The 22464-nt window shown below is 40.5% G+C and overlaps 2 protein-coding genes across 2 annotated transcripts; both read left to right on the forward strand.

Moving 5' to 3' along the window:
• Positions 1–244: 244 nt before the first annotated feature.
• LOC130708504 (olfactory receptor 1J4-like) lies at positions 245–1262 on the forward strand. The gene is given in 2 exon segments (XM_057549170.1): positions 245–474; positions 476–1262. Coding segments are annotated over 2 exon segments (1017 nt in total).
• Positions 1263–14332: 13070 nt separating this feature from the next.
• On the forward strand, positions 14333–15878 carry LOC103014646 (olfactory receptor 1J4-like). Its single transcript, XM_057549171.1, has 2 exons — positions 14333–14347; positions 14910–15878. Exons 1-2 carry the CDS (start codon positions 14333–14335, stop codon positions 15876–15878), a joined length of 984 nt encoding a protein of 327 aa, XP_057405154.1.
• Positions 15879–22464: the final 6586 nt, after the last annotated feature.

Below are 22464 nucleotides of genomic sequence, written 5' to 3' on the forward strand. Positions count from 1 at the left end.
CAGAAACATGGTTAATTAAAAAGAAAACAGGAGAATGAATTTGCTCTAGTTCCCATTGAAAGGAATCATGTTGAGCATTAAGGGTGTCACTTGCTTCGGCAGCTCTAGGTGATGAAAGAAATTTGGGCAGTTATTCTTTTTCTCCACGAGAAAGTAAGAGACCCTAGTGTGGTGGCCATAATCACGGTTTCAAAGCCTCTGACACTTCCCCCTCCCCTTCATCCTCAGCAGACAGGAGAGGAGCATGAGGAGGGAGAACCAGAGCAGCGTGTCCGAGTTCCTCCTCCTGGGGCTCCCCATCCGGCCAGAGCAGCAGGGCGTGTTCTTTGCCCTGTTCCTGGGCGTGTACCTGACCACGGTGCTGGAGAACCTGCTAATCTTCCTGCTCATCAGCCTGGACTCTCGCCTCCACACCCCCATGTACTTCTTCCTCAGCCACTTGACCCTCACTGACGTCTCTTTTTCATCTGTCAATGAGCATGCAAACCCAGGATCAATCCATACCCTATGCAGGGTGCATAGCACAGATGTATTTTTTTTTTACTGATCTGGAGGATTTCCTGCTCACCTCAATGACCTATGATCAGTACGTGGCCATCTGTCACCCTCTCCACTACATCACCATCATGAGACAGGGACTGTGTACCTTACTGGTAACTGTATCTTGGATTCTCTCCTGTTCCAATGACCTGTGTCACACACTTCTCCTGTCCCAGCTGTCCTTTTGTGCTGACAACACCATCCCCCATTTTTTCTGTGACCTTGCTGTCCTGCTCAAGCTCTCCTGCTCAGACACATCCCTCAATGAGCTAGCCGTTTTCATGGCAGGAGTGGCTGTCATTATCCTCCCACTAATAGGCATCTTGATCTCTTATGGCTGCATCGGGGCCACCATCCTGAAGGTTCCATCCACCAAGGGGATTTGCAAAGTCTTGTCCACATGTGGCTCGCATCTCTCTGTGGTATCTCTGTATTATGGAACAATTATTGCGCGATATTTTTTCCCCTCATCCAGCACCTCCAGTGACAAGAACATAATTGCCTCTGCAATGTACACAGTGGTCACACCATTGCTGAACCATTTCATTCATAGCCTAAGAAACAGGGAGATGAAGGGGGCCCTGGAGAAACTCTTCCACAGGGCAAAATCTTCTCTCAATGACGTTGCTCATCGTTATAACAGACACATGTATTCACATAACCTCAGATCCTACACCCCAATCTTGAATCCAGCATGGAATAAGTGTCCAATAGATATTTGATAACCTGAATTGCATTCTGTTACAGTTATTCTCTCATTTCCTTCCATTTCCTTAGTAGAAATTGTGAACTCTGCGTTGATATTATTGATTATTGCTCTTGTCTATTAAATTGAGAAATTACATCATTAGTAGAACTTATGTCTCCTGTCTTATTTCCTGGGAATCTATTAGTTCTTTTTAAAATAGCTTTATGGAGGTATAGTTGACATATAAACATTGCATATATTTGAAGTGTACAGTTTGATATTTTGATACATATACGTTGTGAAATGATCAGCACAATCAAGTTAATGAATGTATTCATCACCTCCACATAGTTACCACTTTATTTTTGTGTGTTTGGTGAGAAGACTTAATTCAAGATCCACCTTTGTAGCAAATACCAAATACACAACACAGTATGGTTAACTATAGCCATCTTGCTGTACATTAGATCTCAAAACTCATTCATCTTGCATAACTGAAACTTTGTACATTACGCTAGGTGAAATGTCAGATTCAGAAAGACAAATATTGCATGATCCCACTTACATGTGGAATCTAAAACGGTCAAATCACAGAAGCAGAGAATAGGATGATGGTTGCCAGGGGCTGGTGGGAGGGGGAAGTGGGGTGATGTTGGGAATTTATTTGTTCTTATGAATCATTGGAAGATCTTGACTAACAAGGCTCCCTTGGCATAGAGAGTTTGCAGAATGGGAATTTGTAAAGTATCTCCTTTCCGTACCCCACTTCCCATTCAGTTCTCTTCTCCTATTTTTTTGTTGTCATTAGTAACAAAGGTAGGTCCAGAGAAGAAACTGTATGGTAGCCTTTATAGCTCCAGGAAACTCTGCACTGTTACTGAGTTCAGCTGCTTCACTTAACAGAGAAGGACTCGAGGCTTCTTCTTGATTTTAGGAAAGCTGATCCCTCTTATAGACAACAATGCCCTTCACTCAGATGTTCCCTCTCAGACCAGTTGTCTATGAAGTTTTCTGACTGAATATGTGAGTTTCAAGAAGACACCTGCTCAGTCCAGATTCGGAGTGAGAAAAACAAAGAAAGCAACCATGGTCTGGAGTCTTCTGTTTCCCCCACTGAATTTGGCACCTGTCTCTTTCAATCTCTTCATTATCTGTCTCCCCAAAATTATTTCTTTTTTTTTAAAGGATTTTCTTATTTATTTATTTATTTATTTATTTATTTATTTATTTTTGGCTGTGTTGGGTCTTCGGTTCGTGCGAGGGCTTTCTCCAGTTGCGGCAAGCGGGGGCCACTCTTCATCGCGGTGCGGGGACCGCTCTTCATCGCGGTGCGCGGGCCTTTCTCTATCGCGGCCCCTCCCGTCACGGGGCACAGGCTCCAGACGCGCAGGCTCAGCAATTGTGGCTCACGGGCCCAGCTGCTCCGTGGCATGTGGGATCTTCCCAGACCAGGGCTCGAACCCGTGTCCCCTGCATTAGCAGGCAGATTCTCAACCACTGCGCCACCAGGGAAGCCCCCCAAAATTATTTCTGCTCAGCTTAGTGACCACAGGTTTGTGTTATGAGCCTAACTAATTTATCTTCTTTGGCATCAGTGAAGGACCATATAGTTCTCTTTCTTCTGGCTGCACTTAGTTAAGGATAAACAGGATCAAAACTGCCTGTGAGAACTTCCCTGATAGTGCAGTGGTTAAGAATCTGCCTGACAATGCAGGGGACACGGGTCCGAGCCCTGGTCCGGGAAGATCCCACATGCCGTGGAGCAACTAAGCCCTTGCGCCACAACTACTGAGCCTGTGCTCTAGAGCCTGCGAGCCACAACTACTGAAGCCCGCAAGCCACAACTACTGAAGCCTGCATGCCTAGAGCCCATGCTCGCAACAGGAGAAGCCACTGCAATGAGAAGCCTGCACACCACAACAAAGAACAGCCCCCACTCGCTGCAACTAGAGAAAGCCCGCGTGCAGCAAAGAAGACCCAATGCAGCCAAAAATAAAACAAAACAAACAAACAAACAAAAAACTGCCTGTGAGACTCAGAACCATGTAGGTGTAAGGGAAGAGTATTTGGGAAAGACAGATCTCAGTTGCAAGCTCTATCTGCTGTGGTGGGTGGCCTCAGGCAATTTACTTAATCTCCTCTGAACCTCAAGTTCCTCTTCCGTGTACACAGAAAAATTATAAAATATCTAATGTATTTTTATTGAAAAAAATGTGCCTGCACGTTTCATGTTCCCACTGGCAATGTAGGTTTCAATCTCTCCACATTCTCACCAACCATTGTTATTGTCTGTCCTTTTTATTTTAGCCATCTTAGTGGATGTGGAGTGGTATCTCATTGTGGATTTGATTTGCATTTCCCTAATGACTAACGGATGTTGAGCATCTTTTCATGTACTTATTATCAGCTGACTCAGAGCATGGCCATTATCTTTGCCATTGGAAACTTTACCCTCTTTCTGGTAACTTCTTTTCCATATATTTTCCTTGAGTGCTCTTGGCACTTAATGATCTTTAGCATCAAAACATATGTCCTGAAAAATCCAGACTGTACTAAATATCTTAGCACTGCTGTTCCTCTACCTTGACCCTACGAAAAATTATCGTAGATCAAGTCATCAAAACAGTACGGTACTGGCACAAAAACAAATATAGATCAATGAAACAAGATAGAAAGCCCAGAAATAAACCCACACATCTGTGGTCATTTAATCTACAACAAAAGAAGCAAGACTATACAATGGAGAAAAGACAGTCTCTTCAATAAATGGTGCCGGGAAAACTGGACAGCTACATGTAAAAGAATGAAACTAGAACATTCTTTAACACCATACACAAAGATAAACTCAAGAGGAATTAAAGACCTAAATGTAAGACCTGATACTATAAAACTCTGAGAGGAAAACATAGGAAGAACACTCTTTGACATAAATCACAGCAATATCTTTTTTGATCCGTCTCCTAAGGTAATGGAAATTAAAACAAAAATTAAAAAATAGGACCTAATTACACTCAAAAGCTTCTGCACAGCAAAGGAAACCATAAACAAAATGAAAAGACAACCCACAGAATGGGAGAAAATATTTGCAGACGATGCGACCGACAAGGGATTAATCTCCAAAATCTACAAACAGCCCATGCAGCTCAATATTAAAAAAACAAACAACCCAATCAAAAAATGGGCAGAAGATCTAAATAGACATTTCTCCAAAGAAGACATACTGATGGCCAAGAGGTAAGATGGCAGATATGCTAGTGAGCCCACCCAAAACTACTAAAAGAATTACCCTGCTGAGCGACTCTAAACTGCTAACAGCAGACATGTAAACTAAATAAATGGTTGCTCTTGTTTTCTAAACCCTAAGTTTGAGGATGGTTTGTTACACAGTATTTGATAACTGATACAGAGCTCCTCTGAGGTGGGTGAAATGACTCACAGGATGATGTTTGCCTTCAAAATGCCTGCCTCCCTCATTTTCCATAGACTAATAACTTGGAACAGATTTCAGCATAGCCCCAGCTACGTGGATATTTACCTAATTCATCGAAACGGGAGCAGGAGTTGGTTAATACATACCACTAATAACTGAAGGAATACAAATGGAAGTGGATCCTCAGGGTGCTGGACAAGGAAGTTATGGAACATAAGGGTGGGTTAGGAGACAAGAGCACCTAAAATGAATTCTCATTTACTGCTGGGACCATTGATAGGCTTGGAAATGATGGTCACCTACAGTAAATGGGATGCACATGCCAGGACACCTTGGCAAAGTATTGAGAAAGAGGTCAGAATCTCAGGGATCTGACCATGTTAGAATGGATTTATTATATGAGACCAGAGAACTCACCAGCTAACTACATTCCCCAAGAAAGGTCAGAAGACACTCCCTTCATTAAAGGAACAAAGGATATACTGGTGAGGAAGACAACAGAACCACCCAAAATTTGCCTGGGTGCTCTCCTCCCTAGGACAGAACTGATAGGAAATGCTAACAGGGAGTTTGGTCCCTGGTGTAAACAGGAATAAAGTTATTCTGGGGTATCAGAGGTCCAGGTAGAAGCACTTAATCATCAAAAGTAATGTGAATGAAAATATCAAATACTAAAATGTGCAGCAAGGCTAGATCTCCTAGGGATCTGTTGAAATGGCTAATACACGATGGTGTTTTTAGGGCTGAGACAGATGGGAAGCCAACAATGGTATTGCTGAAATTATTATAACCAAGACATCAAAAATAGTACATAGAAAGCTGATGATGCTTTTGCAATAAAAAAGCATAATCTTTCACCCAGTTGTAAGACTTGAGCCAGGGTAAAGGGCATAGCAGCAAGCCATCATACAATGGAAATGCTCTATTTGGGATTAGGCTCAAGCAGATCCAGAGAGCACAAGCAATAGGGACGGTCAGTCTGGAGCCCCATGTCTTCTACCTGAGCTTCAGTTTCCTTTCACTCAACTCACACCACTGGGACTAAAACACTTGGACCTGGTTCATAGATACCGTCACGATGCCTTGTGATGAGCTACAAATGGATGTATATATACTGCCAAGATGTATACTGCCATATACAGCTCCACTCAGGAAGGACTCTGAAGAACCATGGAAAGAAGAAATCCTCCAATGGGCAGAGCGTTAAGCAGTCCTCTTGCTTATCTTTTTTGAATGGGAATAGAAGCACAAAGATAAGGATATAAATAGACTCTTTGGAAGTGAGGAATGCCTCACTCTGATAATATTGTCAGTATAATTTTAAAAATACATAAAAGTGAAATAAACATTATTCAGAGATAGAACTGTACATGGTGTGTAGCAGGTCCCAAAGGACCTTTTTGGAGAGGCAGAGAATTACAGCAGACAAAGAATTAAAAATTGAATTAGGGATAAATGGATTAAACAAGGATTAAGTATTCAGGAACTTCTGGGTGCTATTAACCCATTCTACACCCACCAATGTTTACCTTAATAGGGTAAAGAATGAACTAGATATTTTTCATACCTTATTTCTTCTGTCCTTTTGCTGCCAGGCAGGAAATCCCACAATGGTATTCATGAACCTGGCTGTGCTAGAATTACCTGTTTTGTTTTTATGAAAAATACAAGTGTCTCTTCTCTAGAGAGTTCTGGACCTCCAGGAAATACTAATCTGCAGCCAGAATTCAAAGACATTAACAACAAAAAAATAGGGAGAGAGAGTCACCAAGAACAGAATTGGCCAAGAGACTTTACAGAAATGAGACTGGGAAAAAAAAAGGCAAGACCCATGTTCAGGGACAAAACCACTACAAAACATTTCCAAGGTTGTGTTGGAATGGCTCCAAGAACTAGCATGACCTCTACAGTAAATAACCTGTCCCTATGAATTGTCACCTTTTTTTCTTCAAGAGTTCAAATGAGCTCACATTTTAAGGCTCAATAAAATGTCACCGTGTGAGTAAAACTGTACCTGGCCACCTTCAGGTAGATTATTTTTCTTCCTTCTGTCCTCTAACACTTGTTATGGCAACTATCACCATCTGACTTGATTAACACCAAACTGAACATGTGTCTGTCTCCACCATGTTTTGACACGGACAGTATCTTACTCATTCTTACATTCTGCCAATAGTGCATAGCACAGTGCCTGGTACATGGTAGGCATCAGCATAAACATATTAGCTTAATATGAATCCATCTCTCTGTACAAACATTAGCACTGAGAAGCAGGATACTAAAGCTGGTAAAGCTATGAACTCCAGAGTCAGACAAGAAATACATTTCAACCTTCACTTTCTGGCTTACTAGTGATCGTTTCCCCATCTGTAAAATGAGATAATCATAGTACCTAATACAAGATGGTTGTAATTGGGGAACCAGAAGGTGTGGTACATATATACAGTGGAATATTACTCAGCCGTTAAAAAGAATGAAATAATGCCATTTGCAACAACATGGATGGATCTAGAGATTGTCATACTGAGTGAAGTAAGTCAGACAGAGAAAGAGAAATATAGTGTGATATCACTTATATGCAGAATCTTTAAAAAATGATACAAATGAACTTATTTACAAAACAGAAACAGACTCAGACTTAGAGAATGAACTTATGGTTACCAGGGGGGAAGGGTGGCGGGGAGGGATAGTTAGGGAGTTTGGGATTGACATGTACACACTGCTATATAACCAACAAGGACCTACTGTAAAGCACAGGGAACTCTGCTCAGTATTACATAACATCCTAAATGGGAAAAGAATTTGAAAAAGAACAGATACATGTATTATGTATAACTGAATCACTTTGCTGTACCCCTGAAACTAACACAACATTGTTAATCAACTATACTCCAATATAAAATAAAAAGTTTTTAAAAACTATGCCCATATTAATCAGTGTCCCCAGCCCCAGTGCCTCAGGTCATAGTACCCACCTGGTACAAAGGCTATTGCTTAGCCTTCTGGATTTTCATAGCCTGGATATTACTACTTTGGATAATAACTTTGGCCCAGCACACTGCAGGCTGATGGGTAGACCTCACCCAGCAACATGACAGCCTCTAGGCTATATTTCAGCCTGCTGCAGCCCATACTTATCTGGGCTCTTCAACATCACTGCCATAGCCAATCATTAGATGATGTCATAAATGCAGTCCCACTTTGCTGGCAAATTTTTCTATAGTGTTTAAATCAGTCCCTGTTGACCATTCTAAACCCACAAGGGGGTCACATCACACAGGAGGTAGCACATATGCTTGCTGCATGCCCCACTGTTAAGCCTCTTGAATTAATGCCCATAGATGCCCAGATCTTGCCTCTCAAAGTACATATTAGACTACTATTTAAAGTTCAGTGGGAAGCCTAATGTGGAGAGGCATGCAATGAGTCCCTTTGGAGTTATTATATCTTCAACGTGATGCTCTTATAGCAGCATCTTCTCTGAATCATTGAGTTCCTCATTTTCTAACTACATTTGTACTTTTCTGACGCTCCCTGGCCAACAAAGCTTTATGCCTCAAAGTCCGAAAATCATCTCAACGTTGTTATAAACCCAGCTGGGTTCATGAGCTCATGCTTGACCAACACCATGATGGCCGGGTGGGTCACCAGATGCCACCAGACCCACAGCTGGACCCATCCCTGATGATGACATCAGACCCAGAGCTGGGCTTATCTGTGATGGTGACCTTGCTCCACCCATTGGACTCATCCAGGTGGAAGTTTCCACAATTTTGAATCCTCTCTATATCTCCTATCCAGTGGTCCACCCTCTAAACCCCCTCCTGCTCTTCCTATCCCTTCTGTCCCAATCCAACCCCAACCTTCACAAGCTACTCTTCCCTCTCCTTCCATCCTTGCACTTCCTGCTCCTTCCCCACATCTCTGCACCTACAGCTTCACTCTGATAGACCACTGTCACCCACAGATGCATCACAAAATAATTTTTGTGGAAGGCTTACTGAGTGAACAGCCGTGTTTTAAAGTATATGGGTGGTTGGGGAGCCAAAAGGCACCCTCTCAACTGCCTGGTCATGTTGTAGCCTCTCCACGGCTCTTAAAGAAACCTTCACAATATAACACAAACCACTGCCTATTTATATACCTGATGGGCCACATCTCTGAACCTAAACCTTGGTTGTTCTCCTGGTCTTCCCTTTAAAATACTAAATCCATGGGAGTTTGGGATTAGCAGATGCAAACTATTATATACAGAATGGATAAACAACAAGGTCCTACTGTATAGCACAGGGAACGCTATTCAATATCCCGTGATAAACCATAATGGAAAAGAATATGAAAAAGAATGTATATGTATGTATAACTGAATCACTTTGCTGTACAGCAGAAATTAACACAAAATTGTAAATCAGCTATATGAGTATGTATAACAGATTCACTTTGCTGTACACCTGAAACTAACACAACATTGTAAATCAACTATACTCCAGTAAAGATTTAAAATATATATCTATATAACTGATGATTTAGATGACAGTTGAAATAAATGATCTCTAATACCCCTTTGAGGGTTATTATTCTAGAACTCTATTTTCTACATTTCTGTGTGTGAACATGAGGGATCATGATTGAAAGGAGAGTTGAAGAGATGCATTAAGGAAACAGAGAGCAAAGTGTAAGCTCAAAATTGTCATGGAATGTTCTGCTTGAGGGAATAATGAACAGGAGAAGTTAGTCATGATACCATGAAATAAACTGGAATATCTTCTATAAGCGTTTTTTAAAAAAGAAAAGAAAAAGGTTTTGATGAACCTAGTGGCAGCACAGGAATAAAGACGCAGACGGAGAGAATGGACTTGAGGACTCAGGGGTCGGGGGAGGGGAAGCTGCGACGAAGTGAGAAAGTAGCATTGACATATATACACTACCAAATGCTAAATAAATAGCTAGTGGGAAGCAGCCGCAGAGCACATGGAGATCAGCTCAGTGTTTTGTGACCACCTAAAAGGGTGGGTTAGGGAGGTTGGGAGGGAGGCACAAGAGGGAGGGGATATGGGGATATACGTATGCATATAGCTGAGTCACTTTGTTATACAGAAACTAACACAACATTGTAGAGCAATTATACGCCAATAAAGACGTTAAAAAAATAAAATAAAATCAACTAAAATAAAATCAACTAAGATAAGTTTTTTAATTAAACACTGGACATTTCAAATATACTTATTTATTATTTTTCTCAAAATGATAGTTTCCTGACTTTATATAGTTAATGAATGGAAGAACAAAATTCAAATCTAAAAAAAAGTAAAATACTAACTCCAACCATCCAGAATAACCCCATATTATCTCCCGACCAAAAGGCTTACTGGAAACATATTAGTTCTTGGTTGCCCAGGCTGAATGCTAAGTCTAAGATTTTAGCCCGTGAAGGTTCTTTTATTTCCCCAAGTATCCCTCATTCCTGCACTGATTTATGCCTCTAACTCAGGCTTCTCCTTATGATTTGACTTGCACTATCTGCATTTTGGGTTCCTGCCCATAAACAAAGCACACCAACTTTATTCTCTCCACCAAGTATGTTATATTCTTGCCAACTGCCTTTATTCTGCTGACCACATAGGGGGTCATCAGTGTTGCCTTGGAAGCCACAATATTATACAACAAAATAATTGATATTTCCTATCAGGAAATATCCAAAATAATATCCGAATATATTATTTGCCTGCCACAGCCCTCGAAGCCCTGAGTGAGAGGCAGTGCTCCCTGGCAGCTATGATTGCTGACAGTCGCTAAGTCTTAGATTATCTGCTGGTCAGCCAAGGGGGCATTTGTTCCCTGAAGGGTACTTATTGCCATATGTGAATAAACAACACAAAGTTGCTCAGATAGCACAGCATATGGTCTGTTTCTCCAGTAGAAACTTTTCCGCAGTCCCACTCCTTAACCACTGCAGATTCCCAAACCCATTTCCTCTGCTTTGCCCAAGCAAATCTGCTTGTACCCACCCAGCTCTCCCCAGGAGTCTTTTGTGTGAATAATAAACTTTCTCTTAAATTCTCTTCCTGTGAAGTGCCATCAGCCTCTGACATTTGAACCAAATCATGTGTCTTCTGGTAATATGCACTGTGTACAGCCGGAATCTTCGATAAACACACACGCACACACACACAATAAAGCAAAACATGGTAAAATGTTAGCCTTTCTGGAGTGTGGGTGAAGGGCATACAGGAATTCATTCTATCATATTCACAACTTTTTTCTAAGTCTGAGATCATTTAAAAATTAAATTAAAAAACAATTCTGAGGGGGCTTCCCTGGTGGCGCAGTGGTTGAGAGTCTGCCTGCCAATGCAGGGGACACAGGTTCGTGCCCTGGTCTGGGAAGATCCCACATGCCACGGAGCAACTGGGCCCGTGAGCCACAATTACTGAGCCTGCGCGTCTGGAGCCTGTGCTCCACAACAAGGGAGGCCGCGATGGTGAGAGGCCCGCGCACTGCGATGAAGAGTGGTCCCCACTTGCCGCAACTAGAGAAAGCCCTCGCATAGAAACGAAGACTCAACACAGTCATAAATAAATAAATAAAAGAACGTGAAAAAAAAAATTGTTAAAAAAAAAAAAAAAAAAAAAACAATTCTGAGTCCCAGCTGGAACCATGCCCAAGGTAAGTTTGAGCTTGGAACCATGCCCAAGAAGGAAGGAGTCCAAGTCATTCCTGGCATTAGAGACACTGTCCCCTGTGACTCCAGTCCCCTCTGGCTCCTGGACACACTGCTCCCAAAATGACAGTAAGAAATTGGCCAATTAATCCATGGTGGCTCCTCCTTTACTACGAAGAGAAGCTGAGGACTTGAGCGACAGTCTGGAAGAGGTGTCTGAACTCATCAACAGCAAGCATAGGTCAGAAGGAGATAGAAACCTGCACTTGACGATGGATCTGCTTGTGTGCTTGTGGGTCTGTGTATGAGTATCTCTGTGTTATGAGTGTGTGTGTGTGTCTGTGTGTATTGTGTATGCTTGTGTACGTGCTGTTTGGTAGTTGTGTGTGTTTGTGTACTATGTACCTGTCTCAGAGCCTGATTCTTTTCCTGAGTTAGACCCAATCCAGGTCCTGTTTTAGCACATGTAAATCAAGTTATCAGCTTCCTAACATGCGATTAGGGACTCCTGAGTTGTGCCCGTGATCTTTTTTTTTTTTTCCAAAACTTTATTTATTTATTTATTTATTTATGGTTGTGCTGGGTCTTCGTTTCTGTGCGAGGGCTTTCTCTAGTTGTGGCGAGCGGGGGCCACTCTTCGTCGCGGTGCGCGGGCCTCTCACTGTCGCGGCCTCTCTTGTTGCGGAGCACAGGCTCCAGACGCGCAGGCTCAGTAGTTGTGGCTCACGGGCCTAGTTGCTCCGTGGCATGTGGGATCTTCCCAGACCAGGGCTCGAACCCGTGTCCCCTGCATTGGCAGGCAGATTCTCAACCACTGCGCCACCAGGGAAGCCCTGTGCCCGTGATCTTAATATTCGCCTCCTGCTGTTACGATGGGGGCATTTCCGCTGTCCGGCGGGTGCCACAGCTGAGAGGATGAGTGGTCAGCATCAGGACTGGGACCTCACCAAAGAACCAAGGTCAGACAGGGCTCAACCTCCCCTCAGCAGTGTGCGCTAGCATGTGTGCGAGCTGTGTTTGTGGGTGACACGCTCATGTGTGAGAGCAGGAATGTGTGCTGTTTGCTTTTGTCTGTGTGTATGTTACCACGTGTACGGGCTGGTGGTGGTGAATAGGCTTAGCTGCCCCACGCTGACTGCCTTCACCCTGGAAGGGTTTGGGGCCCAAGCACGCCGCTCAGTAAGGGAGTGTGTGTGCTGCTTGTTGCAGTGAGTGTGCGGCTAGGTGTGCATGTGTGTTGTTGGTGTGTGTCTTGTAAGATTTTTGAATTGTATGTGGCCTTGTGTGTTTTTGGTGATGTGTATGTATTGTGATGAGTTATGTATATGTGGTATGTGAGTTGTGCGTTTTACCAGGTATGTCATACTTGTGTGTCAATGGTGCATTGTGAGTGTATTGGTGGGTGATACATTATTGCGCATTGTATATGTCTTACCTTGTGTGTTATATATGAGTATTTATGAACTGAACCACATACTGGTTATCCTTCTCCTAGAATGGGACCCGCCACAGGTGACAGGAATCCTCAGATCAGCAGTGTGTGTGTGTGTTTGTGTGAGAGAGAGAAAGAGAGAGAGAGAGAGAGATTTGTATGTGTGTTTGAGGCTTCTGATTTGCACCCATGACCTCAAATATTTCCTTATGTGACCTCCTTCTGGGGTAACATCAACTGAGATAAACAATGCCCCAAGTGACTGTTTCCTATAAAGGATCTGCTATCATTTTCATATACCTGAGTGTGACTGAGTTGCTCAGAGTTTTGTCCTCCTTTGCTTTCACTTAATGTCCCAGCAAAAAACACTAGGCACCCAGCTGAGTGAAGTTAGAGTGCAGAAGCCCCACCAAACGGCAGTAAGACCTTGGGAAGTCACTTAATTCTTTGGCCTCAGTTTATATATCTATAAAATGGAAGCTTACAGGCCCTCAATAAATATCTTTGGCTTGAATAGAAGTTAATGTATGTGAGAGCGTTTTCTCAATTGGAAAATATATAAATATGAATGAAAGGAATTATCTAGACAGAGCACTAAGAAAATTCTGGACAACTTCAGTTTCCTTGCAGCCCTAAAATAACAGTGTCTGGCACTCATAACCAATGAAAGGGGAGAGTTCCATGTTAAAGGCATGGATTCTGATCACACAATAGTATTATATTGAACTCCATGAAGTAACCAACGTTTGATCATTTTTAACCTACAGAAAATGGCAATTTTATATACAGAATATATGTATATTCCTATGTATATTCCTTTTTATATATTTCTATTTATATATTCTTATATGCACATGCAATACGTACATGTATATGTATATATGTATATCTATATGGCTATTGTTCAATCACCCTATATACATATATGGGATATACACACACACACACATATCTATCCCATGTTCCATGTATGTTTATATATATTCCATCTATGTATGTGTATATATACATATATCACCTTGTATATATGTGAATATCTATGTATCCTCTCTGACAGCTTGCTGTATGCCTGTGAAATTTATATCATGTATATTTCCATTTCCCAACAGCTTAAATGGGAAAAGAACACTAATTCTTACTACAACAATGAAGATTTTATCTGGTTATGTAAGGCTAATGTGTGGATGTAATTAGTAAATGTATGTAAAACCCTCAGCATAGTTCTGGTCACATAGTACAGTCCCCCAGATGTTCATCATTATTACACAAGATAGTCTGTGGACTATTCTGGCACCAAGTGGTTTTAAGTGACCACCCATTTCTAGAGTACTGATGAGTTCACAGCTGTAGGTCAATGGCACCCGGCCAGGTTCCCAGGAGGAGTGTGACAAGGTTCCAACAACACCACCTCAGCACTGGAAACAACTGAGACCAGTTTGCAGAGGTTCATCTACTATTTCTGCCACTGTGAAGTATTATGGTTTGGCTCCGTTTCATTGTCATGAACTATCCCAGCATGCTTATAAAAAATATAGCCATTGGGCTTCCCTGGTGGCGCAGTTGTTGAGAATCTGCCTGCTAATGCAGGGGACACGGGTTCGAGCCCTGGTCTGGGAAGATCCCACATGCCGCGGAGCAACTAGGCCCGTGAGCCATTGCACACCGCAATGAAGAGTGGCCCCCGCTTGCCACAACTAGAGAAAGCCCTTGCACAGAAACGAAGACCCAACACAGCCATAAATAAATAAATAAATAAGTTTAAAAAAGCACTCATATTTTAAAATATATATATATATGTATAGCCATAGAAGAGAGGGACCTTGTCTTTCTTATTCACAGTTGCATTCTCAGTCCTGAGTAGAGGGCTGGGTTCAGACTCAATGTTCAATAAATAATGGTTGAATGAAACGGTAAACATCCTCTTGCCTCTGTGCAATGAAGTCTTGTTGGCTACTTTTGGATGTGATGTTTCCCTGGATCCAGACTGGGATAGAGCAAAGATGCATGCATCCATAGGTGTGAGAAATTAATAGGAAGGTAGTTAAAAATTCATTGGTTTCTCAGAAAATTGCAGTATGAACTGTATCCATACTGTTCTTTATGATATTCCTAACCCTCCTTTATCCCCAGCATATAAAAGCACAGCATGAGGCCTGAGAACCAGAGCAGCGTGTCCGAGTTCCTCCTCCTGGGGCTCCCCATCCGGCCAGAGCAGCAGGGCGTGTTCTTTGCCCTGTTCCTGGGCGTGTACCTGACCACGGTGCTGGGGAACCTGCTAATCCTCCTGCTCATCAGGCTGGACTCTCGCCTCCACACCCCCATGTACTTCTTCCTCAGCCACTTGGCCTTCTCTGACCTCTCCTTTTCATCGGTCACCATCCCAAAGATGTTGATGAACATGCAGACTCAATGCCAATCTATCACATATACAGGGTGCATTTCACAGGTGTATTTCTTTATATTCTTTGGTTGCCTTGACAGCTTTCTTCTCGCAATGATGTCCTATGACAGGTATGTGGCCGTGTGCCACCCCCTCCACTACACCACCATCATGAGGGATGAGCTTTGTGTCATCCTAGTGGCTGGGTGCTGGCTCGCCTCTTGTGCCCAAGCTCTGTTGCACACCCTCCTCGTGGACCGGTTGTCCTTCTGTGCAGGGACTGTCATCCCCCACTTCTTTTGTGATCTTGCTGCTGTGCTCAAGTCGTCCTGCTCTGATACCTCCCTCAATGAGTTGCTCATCCTCACTGAAGGGGGATTTATCTTCACCCTACCACTGGGTGGTATTTTGGGCTCCTATATCAGCATGGCAGCCATCATCCTGAAGGTCCCCTCCTTCAAGAGAATCTTCAAAGCCTTGTCTACATGTGGTTCTCACCTGTTTGTAGTGTTTTTATATTATGGGACAATTGCAGGTGTTTACTATATCCCCTCATCAGGCAACTCCAAAGACAAGGACATAATTGCTTCTTTGATGTACATGGTGGTCACCCCCATGCTGAACCCCTTCATCTACAGCCTGAGGAATAAGGATATGAAATGTGCTCTTCAGAAAATCTTCAGGACCAAGGACACGCCCTTGGTGTCATTAATTCATTCCTTCTCACGGACACTCATGGAGCTGTGAAATATGTCTCCTTTAAAAGTTGTAACTTGGACAAGTCTTATCACTGACACCATTTTTCTCAGTCTCATTTTACATTTCCTCTCATCTTTTTCTTCACCTGATGTTTTTTTTTCCCCACCTGCTCTCTGAATTCCATGTATTAATGTTTCTGCAGTGGAATTCCAAACCCTCCTATGATGTTCACAAGCCCGTGAGACTTTTGAACCTACTTCCCTGAGCTTTTAGTTTTCTATCTCCATCTTTTTCTTCAATAGACTTCTCTGTCTGGTACTGATATCAACACATAGTCATATGAATTTTCTTAACACCACCAACCTTCATTTACTTCATGTGTGAGGAATTCAGAAGAAGTTACCAAACTGCTTTACCTATGCAATGGTATCGAGCACAGCTGGCATTAATTATGCATTTTAACGTACAATTTATTTAATCCTCAGCACAAGCCTCTTATAAGGGTGCTAACATTTTCCAAATTTGCAGAGAAGCAAAGTAAAGCCCAGAGAGGTCAGGTAAGTAGCCGCCCTAAGACTTAATCTCAGATATGTATGACTTTAAAACAGTGTGTTTAACCAGATTACTTTATTGCCATTATCCTGATCTTTAACACTATTTACCAGTTTGGATGTTTTTGTCCTTATATAAAGCAAACAGTAAGTACTCTTTTTGTGTTCCACTTTTTTTGTTCAGTATCATTACGGTTAACTCTGTCTCAAGGCTTTATCGTTTTCGAATGGGTCTATATGCCTTAATGTATTCATCCATTCTAGTTTTGATTGACATTTGGATTGTTTCCAGTTTGGGACTTGTCTATACACCTAAGAATGGAGTTTGGGGTTCACAATGAATGCATATTTTCAGCCTTAATAGATAATACAAGAAAGTTAAAGTGTTTGTACCAATCATCCCTGTTAATATATGAAAAAGCATGGTCCACTTCCTCGCCGACACTTATACCACCCATATTTTCCACTGTATACATTCTTATGTGTTTGTAGAAGAACTGTGTTATGGTTTGAATTTGCATTTGTCTGATAAGCCCTGTAGTTTATCACCTTTGCCTATGCTTGTTGATCATTTGGGTATCCTCTCTTACAAAGGACCTGTTCCCAGTCCTTTGCTGCTGTTTTACTGGGTAGTCTGCTTTTATAAATTAATTTCCAGGAGTTCTTTAAATATTCTAGTTATGAGTCCTTTGTTGGATATGTGTATGAAGAATTTTTTCTTTCATTATGTAGCTTGCTTGTTCTCTATATTAATATCTTTTGTTGAACAGAAGTTCTAATCTTAATGTAATGCATATTTTTCCAGTGGAGTTAATTCTATTTGTGTCCTGTTTAAGAAATCTTTGTCCAAAGTTCTTAAGGATATTACTCTAAGATTTTGTCTTTGAATTTTCTCGGTTCATCTTTAATATTTTTTTTTTTTTTTTTTTTTAATAATTTAGCCTTTTCAAAGAAGTTTTCTGTTGTAGCCTTTCTTTTTTTCTTTTAAATTATTTATTTATTTATTTATGGCTGTGTTGGGTCTTCGTTTCCGTGCGAGGGCTTTCTCTAGCTGTAGCAAGTGGGGGCCACTCTTCATCGCGGTGCGCGGGCCTCTCACTATCGCAGCCTCTCCCGTTGCGGAGCACAGACTCCAGACGCGCAGGCTCAGCAATTGTGGCTCACGGGCTTAGTTGCTCCGCAGCATGTGGGATCCTCCCAGACCAGGGCTCGAACCCGTGTCCCCTGCATTGGCAGGCAGATTCTCAACCACTGCGCCACCAGGGAAGCCCCATCTTTAATATTTTTTAATATATGTATTTAAAGTCCATCTGGGTTCACTTTTTAATGTATGTTTTAAGACATGGATTCAGATTAATTTTTTTCCATATGGATATCCAATAGATACACAAGAATTCACTGAAAATTACATCCTTTCCCCACTAAACTGCAATAATGTTTTTGTCATAAATCAAATGACTGAATATGTTATCTTGACTATTTTTTCCTTTTGTAATTCCATTTAAATTTTAGATTCTGCTTGACAAAAACAAAACTGTTGTTATTTTGTTTGGGATGTCATTGAACATATAAAGCAGCTTAGGGAGGACTGCCATCTTTAAACTAAAAAAACTGTAGCATACATCAGTATTATATTCCTTTTCATTGCCAAATAGTATTTCATTGTATGGATAGGCTCTGTCTTATTTATCCAGTTTTCAGCTGATAGACATTGGATTTAAAAAAATTTTTTGGCTATTCTGAATAATGCTGCTCAGAACATTTGTGTACAAATTTTTGTGAGGCCTGTTTTCACTTCTATTGGATATATACCTAAGATTAGATTTTGAGGGGTCATATGGTAACTCTATATTTAACTTTTTTTTTTTTTTTAATTTCTCGGTCTGATCTTTATGTTTATTCAGTAGGAAAAATGATAATTATTCTTATTATATAAATGAGGCAAGTCAAAATATCATATTTTATCAATTCTAAGATACTCATTTTCCCCCACATTTTAATATTTCTGAAACAAAGATGTGTCTTATAATCAGTGGTGTTTTCACATTGCATTGTAGTGTAATTGGCAGCATTTTTTCTTTCCTGATGTCATTATTTTTTTTTAAGATTTTTAGAAATTTCTTGTAATGTCTGAAACATTTATATTAACATATTTCCATACATATTTCCATACAAATACAAATATAAGATTTTTAGAAATTTCATGTAACGTCTGAAACATTTATATTAACATATTTCCATATATTTAACTTTTGAGGAATTGCCAGACTGTTTTCCAAAGTAGCCACACCATTTTACATTCCCACCATGTATATAAGAGGGTTTCAACTTCTCCACATCCTCACCAACACTTGAACTTGTTTTCCTTTTTGGTTTTCATCATCCTAGTGGGTATGAAGTGGTATCTCATTGTAGTTTTGACTCTTAGTTCTCTAAAGATACTGAGCATATTTACATGTGCTTATTGGCCATCTGTATATCTTCAGAGAAATGTCTATTCAGATCCTTTGTCCACTTTTAAGTTGGATTTTTTTCTAACAAGTTGTAAGCGTTATTTATATACTTTAGAAGCAAGTCCTTTATCAAATATGTAATTTGCAAATATTTTCCCATTCTGTGGGTTGACTTTTTTATTTTTTTCCATTTAGGCCCATTTCCAATTTTATTTTATTTTCTTTTTTTAACATCTTTATTGGAGTATAATTGCTTTACAATGTGTATTAGCTTCTGCTTTATAACAAAGCGAATCAGCTATACATATACATATATCCCCATATCCCCTCCCTCTCGCATCTCCCTCCCACCCTCCCTATCCCACCCCTCTAGGTGGTGACAAAACACCGTGCTGATCTCCCTGTGCTATGTGGCTGTTTCTGTGGGTTGACTTTTCATTTCTTGATAGTACTACTTTAAACGCAAAGGCTTTAATTTTGATGGAATCTAATTTTTTTTTTTTTTTTGGTGCTTGTGTAAGATCTAAGAAGGTTTTGCCAAACTCAAGGTCATAGAGGTTTAGTCCTATGTTTTTTGTAAGAGTTTTATAGTTTAGTTCTTACATTTAGGTCTATACTCCATTTTGAGTTAATTTTGTGTACAATGTGGGAAAAAGGAGCTCAACTTCATTCTTTTGCATATAGAGATTCACTTTTCCCAGTACCATTTGTTAAGAAGATGTTTCTTTTCCACATTGAATTGTCTTGACACCTTATCAAAATTCAATTGGATGTAACTGTAGGGATTACTTCTGGGTTCTCAGCTCTGTTCCAATGATCTATATGTCTATCTTATGCCTGTATCTTACTATCTTGATTACTGTAGTTCTGTACTAAGTTTTGAAATCGGAACATGTGAATCCTGGCTGTTCTACTTTTTCAAGATTATTTTTGTTAGTCTGAATTCCTTGAATTTCCATATGTAGATTAAGATCAATTCGTCAGTTTCTGCAAAGAAGCCAGCTGGGATTTTGGCAGGAATTATATTGAATATATAGATCAGTTTGAACTGGGCTTTTGGCAGGAATTATATTGAATATACAGATCAGTTTGAGCAGGGATTTGGGGAGGAATTATATTAAATATATATATCAGTTTTGACAGTCTTGCTATCTTTTTTATTTTGGTCTGTTTGTTTGTTTGTTAGTTTTAACATCTTTATTGGAGTATAATTGCTTTATATTGCTGTGCTAGTTTCTGCTGTATAACAAAGTGAATCAGCTATATGTATACATACATCCCCATATCCCCTCCCTCTTGCGTCTCCCTCCCACCCTCCCTATCCCACCCCTCTAGGTGGTCACAAACCACCGGGCTGATCTCCATGTGTTATGCAGCGGTTTCCCACTAGCTAGCTATTTAACATTTGGTAGTGTATATATGTCAATGCCACTCTCTCACTTCGTCCCAGCTTACCCTTCCCCCTCCCCGTGTCCTTAAGTCCATTCTCTATGTCTGCATCTTTATTCTGATCCTGCCCCTAGGTTCTTCAGAACCATTTTTTTTATTCCATATATGTGTGTTAGCATATGATATTTTTCTCTTTCCGATTTACTTCACTCTGTATAACAGGCTCTAGGTCCATCCACCTCACTACAAATAACTCAAATTTTTCTTTTTATGGCTGAGTAATATTCCATTGTATATATGTGCCACATCTTCTCTATCCATTCATCTCTCGATGGACACTTAGGTTGCTTCCATGTCCTGGCTATTGTAAATAGTGCTGCAATGAACATTTTGGTACATGACTCTTGTTGAATTATGGTTTTCTCAGGGTATATACCCAGTAGTGGGATTGCTGGGTCATATGGTAGTTCTATTTTTAGTTTTTTAAGGAACCCCCATACTGTTCTCCATAGTGGCTGTATCAATTTACATTCCCACCAACAGTGCAAGAGGGTTCCCTTTTCTCCACACCCTCTCCAGCATTTATTCTTTGAAGATTTTTTAATGATGGCCACTCTGACTGGTGTGAGGTGATACCTCATTGTAATTTTGATTTGCATTTCTCTAATGATTAGTGATATTGAGCAACCTTTCATGTGTTTGTTGGCAATCTGTATATCTTCTTTGGAGAAATGTCTATTTGGGTCTTCTGCCCACTTATGGATTGTGTTGTTTGTTTTTTTGATATTGAGCTGCATGACCTGCTTGTAACTTTTGGAGGTTAATCCTTTGTCAGTTGCTTCATTTGCAAATATTTTCTCCCATTCTGAGGGTGGTCTTTTCATCTTGTTTATGGTTTCCTTTGTTGTACAAAAGCTTTTAAGTTTCATTAGGTCCCATTTTTTAATTTTTATTTTTACTTTTTTTATTTTTTTTATTCATTTATTCATTTATTTATTTATGTAAGAACACTTAACATGATATCTACCCTCTTTTTTTTTAACATCTTTATTGGAGTTTAATTTCTTTACAATGGTGTGTTAGGTTCTGCTTTATAACAAAGTAAATCAATTATACATATACATATGTCCCCATATCTCTTCCCTCTTGTGCCTCCCTCCCTCCCACCCTCCCTATCCCACTACTCTAGGTGGTCACAAAGCACCGAGCTGATCTTCCTGTGCTATGTGGCTGCTTCCCACCAGCTATCTATTTTACGTTTGGTAGTGTATATATGTCCATGCCACTCTCTCACTTTGTCCCAGCTTACCCTTCCCCTCCCCGTATCCTCAAGTCCATTCTTTAGTAGGTCTGCGTCTTTATTCCTGTCTTGCCCCTAGGTTCTTCATAACCATTTTTTTTTTAGATTCTATATATATGTGTTAGCACACGGTATTTGTTTTTCTCTTTCTGACTTACTTCACTCTGTATGACAGACTCTAGGTCCATCCACCTCACTACAAATAATTCAATTTTGTTTCTCTTTATGGCTGAGTAATATTCCATTCTATATATGTGCCACATCTCCTTTAGCCATTCATCTGTTGATGGACACTTAGGTTGCCTCCATGTCCTGGCTATTGTAAATAGTGCTGCAATGAACATTTTGGTACATGACTCTTTTTGTATTATGGTTTTCTCAGGGTATATGCCCAGTAGTGGGATTGCTGGGTCGTATGGTAGTTTTATTTTTAGCTTTTTAAGAAACCTCCGTACTGTTCTCCATAGTGGCTATATCAATTTACATTCCCACCAACAGTGCAAGAGGGTTCCCTTTTCTCCACACCCTCTCCAGCATTTATTGTTTCTAGATTTTTTGATGATGGCCATTCTGACCGGTGTGAGATGATATCTCATTGTAGTTTTGATTTGCATTTCTCTAATGATTAATGATGTTGAGCATTCTTTCATGTGTATGTTGGCAATCTGTATATCTTCTTTGGAGAAATGTCTATTTAGGTCTTCTGCCCATTTTTGGATTGGGTTGTTTGTTTTTTTGATATTGAGCTGCATGAGCTGCTTGTAAATTTTGGAGATTAACCCTTTGTCAGTTGCTTCATTTGCAAATATTTTCTCCCATTCTGAGAGTTGTCTTTTCATCTTGTTTATGGTTTCCATTGTTGTGCAAAAGCTTTTAAGTTTCATTAGGTCCCATTTATTTATTTTGGTTTTTATTTCCATTTCTCTAGGAGGTGGGTCTAA

The sequence above is a fragment of the Balaenoptera acutorostrata genome, chromosome 6, assembly GCF_949987535.1.
Source record: "Balaenoptera acutorostrata chromosome 6, mBalAcu1.1, whole genome shotgun sequence".
Taxonomy (NCBI): domain Eukaryota; kingdom Metazoa; phylum Chordata; class Mammalia; order Artiodactyla; family Balaenopteridae; genus Balaenoptera; species Balaenoptera acutorostrata.